Below are 13,719 nucleotides of genomic sequence, written 5' to 3' on the forward strand. Positions count from 1 at the left end.
GTACAGTAACCAGGACTGTGCAGTGAATTTTTTGTTACTGAACTTCTGCCTTAGTGGAGTTTACCACTCTAGTCCAAACTCATTTCATATTACACGTAGGAATGTGGAAAGAAGCAATGCTAACCTCTGTGCCACCAGCATGCCTCAGCCTGGAAAGCCAGACAGCTTCCTGACTGTAAGCAACCATGAGACTCTATACTGGGCCCTTATTCAGTAACTGTTTGTGCCTCACAGGAGCTGATGGCCCATCTATTGCTGTAGTGCAATGGAAAGCTGATGTAATGCAAGATCACTTAAACTCTGTTTTTCTACCACCGCAAGGTCTTGTGATAACTCTAAACAGCGCTTACATTGTACAATTATTAAGTAGAAAACATTTACAAAATACAGAAAAAGAACAGTGTACAACAAATGCACATCTTGTAAATAATCTCAAAATGTGGAACATTAATAAATCAAAATTAAGGTTAACCAATTGGAGCAATTAATTTGAGTCCCTAACATGAAATAATTTAGAAGAATCTCTCTCTAATGCAGAGTACACAGTGCACACTAGAAGATATATCTACTAGATATGAGTGGGTTCAGACAGGGCACCTCTGGAATTATACGGCACCTACTCTGGATTTATACAGCAGATAGGCAACACGCCTGCACTTATACAGCATAGGCAGCACCCCTGGAGAATTACACAGTACTGCAGACAGGCAGCAACACCCCTTGACTTAAATGGCACTGGGGCAGCACCCCTGGTCTGGGCAGACAAAGAAAAGTCGTGCAAGATGGAATTGTCCTTGGGCCCTCCCACCCACCCTTATATTGCATAAACAGTACATGCACACTTTAACAAACCAATCATTTCAGCGACAGGGTCTACCACACGACTGGGGCTGAAATTATTGGTTTGTTTGGGCCCGACACCAAAAAAGAAGCAATTAATCTCTCCTTGCACAAACTGGCTCTACAGAGGCAAGACGTCATCCTCATCCTCGGATTCCTCATCCCCTTCAGTGTTTACATCAGTGTTCTGGGAACAGGGGTGAAAATGAAATTACTGGGGGTAATGGATGGTCATGCTGCCGAGACACAGCCCCGTCCAGCTTGCAATGTGACATGCTGACATCCCACTGCGCTCCCTCCTGCCTGCCCTGTGCTCCTGGCCGCCATGGCTGTGTTCCTGACCGTGGTGTGACGTGCTGACATCACACCGCGCTCCCTCATGCCCGCCTGACCTGTGCTGTCCTGTCGTCACGCCCGCAGCCCGCCAACCCACACACAGAACAGTGGTAAATTTCCACTGACCATCTGTCTCCTAAAAGTCGTATCCCCCTTCCCCTTACCCCCTCATCCATCTTTCTTACATTAATTCTGGTGTTTTGGGGAGAAAGTGTTAATTAACCCATTCATTGGCAAAAAATAATTGCCGAAAATAATAATACATATATACATATATATATATATATATATATATATATATATATATATATATATACTCACATACATAGTATCTCAGAAATGCCATCTACACAGTGATAGCCAGTATATATGCACAATAATATGTAATTTCCTCCTTCCAAATCAAGGGGGTAACGTCGGCGCATCTAAATATATTTTGGGATAAAAGGTAAAAAAAAGTTCCTTGACCCCTGGTTTACATACTCATCCTCACAGAGAAATAATTCCACACCGAAGAGGTGGCTTTTTTGCCATTTTGCCCAGGCATGACAATGGGGTTTTTCATCCTATGGCCAAAAACTGTCTCCACTGGTGTCTTATTCAAACACACCACATCACATCACATTCAGATTCCTCATCGTCAACGTCCTCCTCAGCGCCAGCTACACCAATATCCTCCTCATCCTGGATTACTTCTACAGTGACATCCTCAATCTCAATATCAGCAACTGGACTGGTGGTGCTCCTCCCAGCACTTGCAGGGGGCATGCAAATTTTGGTAGGAGCCTCCTCTTCCCATACAGTGTATTGAAGGTGAGACCTATACATCGCAACCGTGGACACGCTTGGACTCTACGTGGGGATTTGTGATATCTCTGAATGCACAGTTGTTTTTTCCTGTGCTTTAACAAGCTTTAATTTTTTCAAAAAAGAGGAGGGCTTTCATTTTCATGAGAAGCTGAATCATCAGTCATGAACATAGGCCAAGGCCTTAGCCTTTTTCTTGCCACTTCGTGTCTTGAATGGCATATTGACAATTTTACGTTTCTCATCAGATATTTTTTTTTTGTTCTTAATTTTTGCTTCTTGGATTTTACATGCCCTCTATGACATTGGGCATCGGCCTTAGCAGACGACGTTGATGGAATTGCATCATCAATGTTATGACTGGTGGCAGCAGCAGCTTCAGTACTAGTACTAGGAACTGGAAGTTTTTACAGCATACAGGATAGGGACACAGCACTCCTGTATTACCTGTATTTTACAGCAGACAGGACAGGGCCAGTGTTCCTTTAGTTTTACAACATCCCTGTATTTTTACAGCATACAGGACAGGGACACAGCACCCCTGTATTTTTATAGCATACAGGAGAGGGCCAGTGTCCCCAACACCCCTGTATTTTTACAGCATACAGGACAGGGACACAGTACCCCTGTATTTTCACAGCACCCCTATATTTTACAGCATACAGGACAGGGCCAGTGTTTCTTTATTTTTACAACACACCTGTATTTTTACAGCATACAGGGCAGGGTCACAGCACCCTTATATTTTCATAGCACCTCTGTATTTTACAGCATACAAGACAGGGCCAGTGTTCCTTTATTTTTACAACATTGCTGTATTTTTACAGCATACAGGACAGGTCAAGTCTTCTTTATTTTTACAACACCCCAGTATTTTTACAGCACACAGAACAGTGCCCCTATACAGCACAGGTCTGCAGCTTCCCTGTACAGCACCCCAAACAGCACAAGACTCCCCAGAACAGCAACCATGTATAGCACAGGACAGCAGCACCCCTAACAGCACTGTACACAAACACAGGACACCACCCCAGAACAGCACAGGACAGCAGCACCCCTAACAGCACAGTACACCATCACAGAACACCACCCCATAAGAGTACAGGTCAGCAGCACCCCTGTACGCCACCACCCACAGACAGACAGAGGTCTGTCTCCCTCACTCTCCATGTCCGAAGTGAAAATGTAGGTGACACACGGCTCCTTATATAGAATCCAAGACCAGCGAGAATCTGACAGCGGGATGATGAAGTTTTGCCTCGTTCTGTGATCGGAGTCTGGTGGGAAGTCCCAATCTGGGCTTGGTTCCTGGCTCGGATCGTGAAGTTCAGGGGTTTCTGATCTCTGAGATTCAAACCCGCTCATCTCTACTTTAAACCAGAACTCATATGATTTACACAGGTTCTGTGGCTTGCGGACTTCAGGTTTTTCACCTGGTTTAATTCAGCCACAGAATGATAAAGCCAGCTATAAGCCAGCCTTTAATATGTATTCCAGAAGTAGGTAATTCTGTTCAGGTTGTGCAAACACAGTTTTCACACATCCCTGACAAATTCTTTTCACAGTGTCATGAAGATTTTTACATTTCCTAGTTATTTGCCAACAACCTTGGTTCAATTAACTATTGGAGCTAAAGGCACATTCAAATAAATTAATAACATTCAGCTGATCTCATGTTATTATGATTGGAAACCAAGCATGAATAAAGAGAAAGGCAATTATATCACTGTCAGGCTGAAAAGTACTTAAATACTTAACATGTTGGCATCTGTAGAATGCGGGCATGTGAATCGTCAACCTTCTGCTGTGACCTGAGGGTTAGGTGTTGGCTGTGGCAGGGGAAGGCTAGGGTTAGGAACTAGGGTAGTGTTTCCCAACCTTGGTCCTCAAGGCTCACTAATAGTCTCACTTTTTTTAAAGGACAAGTCACCACAGGTATCGGAGGTAAGCACTCCCCGCACTGGTGGTGGGAATTGGGGGGAGCATCAATATGTGGTTTTATGCACCCCCCCAACCTCAAAACTTTCTGGCGCCCCTGAGTCCAGGGCGTAGTGATATCCATGTTTGAGCACAGATGTTTAAATCAAAATAGCAGGGTCAGGGACCTGGGACTTAGTTCGGGGGGGAGGATAGTAGTTGATTTACAGACGGACACAATACTGTTGGTCTTAATCCTAACACCCATTGACCGAGAGTAAAAATACCAACAAGGCCAAAATACGGACATTCATTATGCCAACATGTTCAAAATGCCGACAGTCAGAATACAGACATCTGAAATGTCGACATGTCAAATTTCCGACAGGCATTTTTAAGGAATTTTTGCCCCCAAAAAGACTTGTTCATACTTTCGCATCCCAGTGGACCTGGAGGGGGAATATAATAGTGTGCCAAGCTCAGCAAGCCATGCGAGGGGACACGTTACACTTAGATGGTGTCGACCTGTGTAGACATTGACAACCCCTGCCCCAGAACACTGTCTGTATTTTGACATGTTGGCATTACAAATGACTATGTCGGCATATTCAACATGTCGGCATAATGAATGATGGTATTTTGACTGTGTCAGTATTTTAAATGTAGGCCAATAGCTGTCGGGATTACGACCTTCGGTATGTGTCCGTCGGTAAATCATACTAAACCCATTCGGGATTGTGTCCTTTCACACATGCAGAAATCCCATGTTGATGCGTGTTCATCTGCAAAAACCCGGTATTTAGCTGCATGTCTGAAAGGGGCTCAAGTGTGCCTTGAAGATCGTGGTTGGTAAACCATGCACTTGGGTGAGGGTTATGTTTAAGGGGCGTACACCATACTCACTGACTTTATGGCTGCTCTCTCCAGGAGAGAGCAGCCAGGTTGGCTAAGCAGGGGGTGAGGCAGGACAGTGATGAGCAAAGGGGGCGGGGCACATGCAGAACAGGGGTGGGGTGGAGGTGGGGTGGGGGTGTGGTTGCTGTATTGCATCATTTAAGCCATGCCCCAGCTGTATAATGCTGATATTACTGGCTTTATACTGCAGGGGGTGTGGCTATGAGGACTGCCCGGACCACCCACTTTACTCACTAAGTGGGCAGCCTGGCAGGGGGGCCACAGAAATCAAGAGACTTGCCTGCTCTTCCGTTGGGCTAGGATGGTCACCCGATTTTCGTGAGCCTCCCGGCCATTCCAGGAGGAGAGTAGGCAAGTATGGGGTACACATGTACCAATTTGGGCTCAGCACGATGTGTGCTGAGCCCGATGTAGCCTTAGCACACATCACAGTGGGTGTCTGTCCACACGCTGTGATGTGTGCTAGCCCAATCCTTATTAGACCGCAAGGCTCAATGACAGCCTAGTGATCTGACCAGAGCTTGACTGCATGCAGTCAAGATCTGAGCCAGCGATAGCGACGCTATCACTATGGGTCATACACACAGCAAGATCCATGCTTAATTTCTAAGCAATCTAGTCAGATTGCTTAGAAATTAAGCAAAACTCGCTACGTGTGTATACCCCTTTAGACTGCAGATGGGGTGGTTAGGCACTATGAGGAGGATTAGGGGTGGGGGCAGGGGATAAGGTTTACAATACCCACTGCAGGACACTAGAAGTCATCAGGATATCCCCCCCAGACCTGGAAGACCTTGCTGGAGCTGCCAGATATGTTATATCGGGTTACCAGGGACGTCTTGTCTACATTGTAATTATGTTGAGATTTCATAATTTCATGATATATGTCGATGAGGTTGATGTCGATATACCAAGCATGTACATTGCAACCATGTTGACATACTCATGTCAGCATGACTAATGTCAACAAAATATACCACGCCAATTTTTCTTTAGTGAGCTGGCATATAATAAGATTTTACTCACCGGTAAATCTATTTCTTGTAGTCCGTAGTGGATGCTGGGGACTCCGTAAGGACCATGGGGAATAGCGGCTCCGCAGGAGACAGGGCACAACTAAAGAAAGCTTTAGGACTACCTGGTGTGCACTAGCTCCTCCCTCTATGACCCTCCTCCAGACCTCAGTTAGGATACTGTGCCCGGAAGAGCTGACACAATAAGGAAGGATTTGGAATCCCGGGTAAGACTCATACCAGCCACACCAATCACACCGTGCAACTCGTGATACTATACCCAGTTAACAGTATGAAATATAACTGAGCCTCTCAACAGATGGCTCTCAACAACAACCCTTTAGTTAAACAATAACTATATACAAGTATTGCAGACAATCCGCACTTGGGATGGGCGCCCAGCATCCACTACGGACTACGAGAAATAGATTTACCGGTGAGTAAAATCTTATTTTCTCTAACGTCCTAAGTGGATGCTGGGGACTCCGTAAGGACCATGGGGATTATACCAAAGCTCCCAAACGGGCGGGAGAGTGCGGATGACTCTGCAGCACCGAATGAGCGAACTCTAGGTCCTCCTCAGTCAGGGTGTCAAACTTGTAGAATCTTGCAAATGTGTTTGACCACGACCAAGTAGCTGCTCGGCAAAGTTGTAAAGCCGAGACCCCTCGGGCAGCCGCCCAAGAAGAGCCCACCTTCCTCGTGGAATGGGCTTTCACTGATCTAGGATGCGGCAGTCCAGCCGCAGAATGTGCAAGCTGAATCGTGCTACAGATCCAGCTAGCAATAGTCTGCTTTGAAGCAGGAGCACCCAGCTTGTTGGGTGCATACAGGATAAATAGCGAGTCAGTTTTCCTGACACTAGCCATCCTGGAAACATAAATTTTCAGGGCCCTGACTACGTCCAGCAACTTGGAATCCTCTAAGTCCCTAGTAGCCGCAGGCACCACAATAGGTTGGTTCAAATGAAAAGCTGATACCACCTTAGGCAGCAATTGGGAACGAGTCCTCAATTCCGCCCTATCCATATGGAAAATCAGATAAGGGCTTTTACATGACAAAGCCGCCAATTCTGACACGCGCCTGGCCGAGGCCAAGGCCAAGGCCAACAGCATGACCACTTTCCACGTGAGATACTTTAGCTCCACGGTTTTAAGTGGCTCAAACCAATACGACTTTAGGAAATCCAACAACACATTGAGATCCCAAGGTGCCACAGGAGGCACAAAAGGAGGCTGAATATGTAACACTCCTTTAACAAAAGTCTGAACTTCAGGCAGTGAAGCCAGTTCTTTTTGGAAGAAAATCGACAGAGCCGAAATCTGGACCTTAATGGAACCCAATTTGAGGCCCATAGTCACCCTGACTATAGGAAGTGCAGGAATCGACCCAGTTGAAATTCCTCCATTGGGGCCTTCTTGGCCTCACACCAAGCAACATATTTCCGCCATATGCGGTGATAATGTTTTGCGGTCACATCCTTTCTGGCTTTGATCAGCGTAGGAATTACTTCCTCCGGAATGCCCTTTTCCTTTAGGATCCGGTGTTCAACCGCCATGCCATCCAACGCAGCCACGGTAAGTCTTGGAACAGACAGGGTCCTTGCTGCAGCAGGTCCTGTCTGAGCGGTAGAGGCCATGGGTCCTCTGAGATCATTTCTTCAAGTTCTGGGTACCAAGCTCTTCTTGGCCAATCCGGAACAATGAGTATAGTTCTTACTCTTCTCCTTCTTATTATCCTCAGTACCTTGGGTATGAGAGGAAGAGAAGGGAACACATAAACCAACTGGTACACCCAAGGTGTCACTAGAGCGTCCACCGCTATCGCCTGAGGGTCCCTTGACCTGGCGCAATAGTTTTTTAAATTTTTGTTGAGGCGGGACGCCATCATGTCCACCTGTGGCCTTTCCCAACGGTTTGCAATCAGCCGGAAGACTTCTGGATGAAGTCCCCACTCTCCCGGGTGGAGGTCGTGCCTGCTGAGGAAGTCTGCTTCCCAGTTGTCCACTCACGGAATGAACACTGCTGACAGTGCTAACACATGATTTTCCGCCCATCGGAGAATCCTTGTGGCTTCTGCCATCGCCATCCTGCTTCTCGTGCCGCCCTGTAGGTTTACATGGGCGACCGCCGTGATGTTGTCTGACTGGATCAGTACCTGCTGGCTGTGAAGCAGGGGTCTTGCCTGACTTAGGGCATTGTAAATGGGCCTTAGTTCCAGGACATCTCCTGGCTTGACCATAGTCCTTGGAAATTTCTTCCCTGTGTGACTCCTCCCCAGCCTCGAAGGATGGCATCCGTGGTCACCAGGACCCAGTCCTGTATGCCGAATCTGCGGCCCTCCAGAAGATGAGCACTCTGCAGCCACCACAGTAGAGACACCCTGGTCCTTGCAGACAGGGTTATCATCCGATGCATCTTAAGATGCGATCCGGACCACTTGTCCAACAGATCCCACTGAAAGATCCTTGCATGGAACCTTCCGAATGGAATTGCTTCGTAGGAAGCTACCATCTTTCCCAGGACTCGCGTGCAGTGGTGTACTAACACCTGTTTTGGCTTTAGGAGGTCTCTGACTAGCGATGACAACTCCTTGGCCTTCTCCTGCGGGAGAAACACCTTTTTCTGTTCTGTGTCCAGAACCATCCCCAGGAACAATAGACGCGTTGCAGGAAACAGCTGCGACTTTGGAATATTCAGGATCCAGCCGCGCTGTTGTAGCACTTCCCGAGCTAGTGCTACTCCGATCAACAACTGTTCCCTGGACCTCGCCTTTATAAGGAGATCGTCCAAGTACGGGCTAATTATAACTCCCTTTATTCGAAGCAGTATCATCATTTCGGCCATTACCTTGGTAAATACCCTCGGTGCCGTGGACAGACCAAACGGCAACGTCTGGAATTGGTAATGACAGTCCTGTACCACAAATCTGAGGTACTCCTGGTGAGGAGGGTAAATGGGGACATGCAGGTAAGCATCCTTGATGTCCAGTGATACCATGTAATCCCCTTCCTCCAGGCTTGAAATAACCGCCCTGAGCGATTCCATCTTGAACTTGAATCTTTTTATACACGTGTTCAAGGATTTCAAATTTAAAATGGGTCTCACCGAACCGTCCGGTTTCGGTACCACAAACATTGTGGAATAGTAACCCCTTCCTTGTTGAAGGAGGGGTACCTTGACTATCACCTGCTGCGAATACAGCTTGTGAATTGCCTCTAGCACTGACTCCCTGTCCAAGGGAGTCGTTGGTAAGGCAGATTTGAGGAAACGGCGAGGGGGAGACGTCTCGAATTCCAGCTTGTATCCCTGAGATACCACTTGTAGAATCCAGGGATCCACCCGTGAGCAAGCCCACTGATCGCTGAAGTACTTGAGACGGGCCCCCACCGCACCTGGCTCCGCCAGTGGAGCCCCAGCATCATGCTGTAGATTTAGAGGAAGCGGGGGAGGACTTTTTGTTCCTGGGAACTGGCTGTATTTTGCAGCTTTTTCCCTCTACCTCTGCCTCTGGGCAGAAATGACGCGCCTCTAACCCGCTTGCCTTTCTGGGGCCGAAAGGACTGTACCTGATAATACGGTGCTTTCTTTGGCTGTGAGGGAACATGGGGTAAAAATGCTGATTTCCCATCTGTCGCTGTGGAAACTAGGTCCGAGAGACCATCCCCAAACAACTCCTCACCCTTGTAAGGTAAAACTTCCATGTGCCTTTTAGAATCTGCATCCCCTGTCCACTGCCTAGTCCATAAACCCCTCCTGGCAGAAACGGACATTGCATTTATTCTAGATGCCAGCCGGCAAATATCCCTCTGTGCATCTCTCATGTATAAGACTGCGTCTTTTATATGCTCTATGGTTAGCAATATTGGCCCTCATTCCGAGTTGATCGGTCGCAAGGTGAATTTAGCAGAGTTACACACGCTAAGCCTACGCCTACTGGGAGTGTATCTTAGCTTCTTAAAATTGCGACCGATGTATTCGCAATATTGCGATCACAAACTACTTAGCAGTTTTAGAGTAGCTCCACACTTACTCTGCCTGTGCGATCAGTTCAGTGCCTGTCGTTCCTGGTTTGACGTCACAAACACACCCAGCGTTCGCCCAACCACTCCCCCGTTTCTCCGGCCACTCCTGCGTTTTTTCCGGAAACGGTAGCGTTTTCAGCCACACGCCCCTAAAACGCCGTGTTTCCGCCCAGTAACACCCATTTCCTGTCAATCACACTACGATCGCCGGAGCAAAGAAAAAGCCGTGAGTAAAAATACTTTCTTCATAGCAAAATAACTTGGCGCAGTCGCAGTGCGAACATTGCGCATGCGTACTAAGCGGATTTTCACTGCGATGCGATGAAAAAGAACGAGCGATCAACTCGGAATGAGGGCCATAGTGTCCCTGTCTAAGGTATCAATATTTTCTGACAGGGAATCTGACCACGCAGCTGCAGCACTGCACATCCATGCTGAAGCAATAGCTGGTCTCAGTATAATGCCTGAGTGTGTATAAACAGACTACAGGATAGACTCCTGCTTCCTATCAGCAGGTTCCTTTAGGGCGGCCATGTCCGGAGACGGTAGTGCCACCTTCTTTGATAGACGTGTGAGCGCTTTATCCACCCTAGGGGATGTCTCCCAGCATAATCTGTCCTCTGGCGGGAAAGGGTACGCCATTAGTAACTTTTTAGAAATTACCAGTTTCTTATCGGGGGAAGCCCACGCTTCTGCACACACTTCATTTAATTCATCAGATGGGGGAAAAACCACTGGTAGTTTTTTCTCCCCAAACATTATACCCTTTTTTTGTGGTACCTGGGGTAATATCAGAAATGTGCAAGACATTTTTAATTGCCGCAATCATATAACGGGTGGCTCTATTGGAATGTACACTAGTCTCCTCGTCATCGACACTGGAGTCGGTATCCGTGTCGACATCTGTGTCTGCCATCTGAGGTAGCGGGCGTTTTAGAGCCCCTGATGGCTTTTGAGACGCCTGGGCAGGCACGAGCTGAGAAGCCGGCTGTCCCCCATCTGTTATGTCGTCAAACCTTTTATGTAAGGAGTCGACACTATCATGTAATTCCTTCCACATGACCATCCACTCAGGTGTCGACCCCGCAGGGGGTGACATCACATTTATCGGCACCTGCTCCGCCTCCACATAAGCCTCCTCATCAAACATGTCGACACAGCCGTACCGACACACCGTACACACACAGGGAATGCTCTGACTGAGGACAGGACCCCACAAAGCCCTTTGGGGAGACAGAGAGAGAGTATGCCAGCACACACCAGAGCGCTATATATACAGGAATTCACACTACCCACAGTGATCTTTTCCCTATAGCTGCTATTATTATTACAGAAATGCGCCTACATTTAGTGCCCCCCCTCTTTTTTACCCTATGTAGTCTGGAAACTGCAGGGGAGAGCCTGGGGAGCGATCCTTTCAGCGGAGCTGTGAGAGAAAATGGCGCCAGTGTGCTGAGGGAGATAGACCCGTCCATTTTTCGGCGGACTTCTCCCGCTTTTTTATCTGTATATTTGGCAGGGGTATTTTACACATATATAGTCTTTATGACTATATTATGTGTTATTTGCCAGCAAGGTACTCTTATTGCAGCCCAGGGCGCACCCCCCAGCGCCCTGCACCCATCAGTGACCGGAGTGTGAGGTGTGCATGGGGAGCAATGGCGCACAGCTGCAGTGCTGTGCGCTACCTTGATGAAGACCGAAGTCTTCAGCCGCCGATTTCCAGGAACGTCTTCTTGCTTCTGGCTCTGTAAGGGGGACGGCGGCGCGGCTCCGGGACCGGACGACCGAGGCTGGGCCTGTATTCGATCCCTCTGGAGCTAATGGTGTCCAGTAGCCTAGAAGCCCAAGCTAGCTGCAAGCAGGTAGGTTCGCTTCTCTCCCCTTAGTCCCACGTAGCAGTGAGTCTGTTGCCAGCAGATCTCACTGAAAATAAAAAACCTAAAATATACTTTCTTTTTCCAAGAGCTCAGGAGAGCCCCTAGTGTGCATCCAGCTCGGCCGGGCACAAAATTCTAACTGAGGTCTGGAGGAGGGTCATAGAGGGAGGAGCCAGTGCACACCAGGTAGTCCTAAAGCTTTCTTTAGTTGTGCCCAGTCTCCTGCGGAGCCGCTATTCCCCATGGTCCTTACGGAGTCCCCAGCATCCACTTAGGACGTTAGAGAAATATAACTTTATCTACTTATTTGTTGATTTGCAAAGAACACAACAATGAAGGTTTTCAGGATGGGGAATAGGAGAATCAATTGATGAGGGCAGTGTCAGATAGATGGAAATTTCTGACCAGCATTCTAAAACAATAATATATTTGAAACGTATTATTCATGCAGCATTTTGACAATTTATCAATTTAAAACTACTCCGTTTATTAGAATAAAAATGCTAGTGTAACTTGTACTATATTGTGCTAAGAATGTATCAATATGTGATCCTGTTAGATTATCCTAAAAAAGGTGGAGACATTATCATACCTCCCAACATGACCCTCTCCAGGAGGGACAGAATGCTCTGCTCCTGGACTTCCCTCTTAATGTATGATTGCCGTCACCTGTGCTGAAACACCTTTCTTATCCATTAACCTGTTCAAAACAGGTGCCAGCAATCATGAATTAGGAGAAAAGTGCAGAAGCAGAGCATTGTGTCCCTCCTGGAGAGGGTCATGTTGGGAGGTATGCATTATATTGCTGGCCTGTTTCTTAACAGAGTGGAATAACTGACCTGTACAAACTCCTTCACTATGTTCTTGAAATCAATCTGCAGGATGTTTCCCAGGAGAGGGAGGGGGCGTGGACCAGGAGGGGTCCCGGATTTCCGTCTCTTTCTCACCCAGAGAGTAAACAATATTGTTATACTGAAGATCAGAATCAGTGTTCCAAACCCAGGCACCTCCATATCTGCCTTGTTACAGAGACAAACTGAGACCTGATTTAGACTTTGACTTGCAAACAGCTGTATGTGTTAGCAATCTGGAACACAATCTCACGTATCAGAATCAGCACTTGTCATGTGTTTAAGCTCTTGTTCCGTGTTTGAGGCTCAGCTCTTGTTCTGCGTTTCAGTTCATGTATAGCTGGGAAAACCCCTCCCCCACAAGTTTCTGTCAACCTAGGATTACACAACAATATAATGGGCTGTGGCCCTCATTCTGAGTTGATCGCAGCAGCAAGAAAGTTAGCAATTGGGCAAAACCATGTGCACTGCAGGGGAAGCAGATATATCATGTGCAGAGAGAGTTAGATTTGGGTGGGTTATTTTGTTTCTGTGCAGGGTAAATACAGGCTGCTTTATTTTTACACTGCAAATTAGATTGCAGATTGAACACACCCCACCCAAATCTAACTCTCTCTACACATGTTATATCTACCCCTCCTGCAGTGCACATGGTTTTGCCAAATTGCTAACTTTCTTGCTGCTGCGATCAACTCAGAATGAGGGCCTGTGTGTCTCACTGAAAACTCTTGTCTTCTTCCAAACAGAGAGAATGGAATTATATATATAGCTCACTGGAATATTTATAAGGGGTGCAATGTGTGTAGCAACACCCACACATATTAGCCACTCCTCCTCAACTTCTCACAATGGGATGCAGTCAATTTACCACCAATCAAAATCCCGACGGTCAAAATCCCGACAGCAATTGACCGATGGTCAAAATACCGACAAGTTCAAAATACCAACATGTAAAATGCCGACAGGTCAAAATGCTGACATGAGTTTTTCATGATTTTTTCATTGAAATTGACTTGTTCATACTTTACCATCCCAGTGGACCTGGAGAGGGAATATAATAGTGTGCCAAGCGCAGCGAGGCTCCATGGCCGAAGCATGGCGAGCGCAGCAAGGGGACGTGGTACACTTTTATGATG

General features: G+C 47.1%; 1 protein-coding gene across 1 annotated transcript in view; it reads right to left on the bottom strand.

Moving 5' to 3' along the window:
• The window catches only part of LOC134949279 (cytochrome P450 2C15-like), a 53,826-nt gene extending 40,848 nt beyond the window's left edge, over nucleotides 1–12,978 (bottom strand). The window contains exon 1 of the mRNA XM_063937774.1: nucleotides 12,572–12,978. Coding sequence (XP_063793844.1) covers nucleotides 12,572–12,745 — 174 coding nt within the window. The 5' untranslated portion in view covers nucleotides 12,746–12,978. The remainder of the gene's footprint in view (nucleotides 1–12,571) is intronic.
• Between the last annotated feature and the right edge of the window lie 741 nt (nucleotides 12,979–13,719).

This window comes from Pseudophryne corroboree, chromosome 8 (genome assembly GCF_028390025.1).
Source record: "Pseudophryne corroboree isolate aPseCor3 chromosome 8, aPseCor3.hap2, whole genome shotgun sequence".
In the NCBI taxonomy this organism is placed as follows: domain Eukaryota; kingdom Metazoa; phylum Chordata; class Amphibia; order Anura; family Myobatrachidae; genus Pseudophryne; species Pseudophryne corroboree.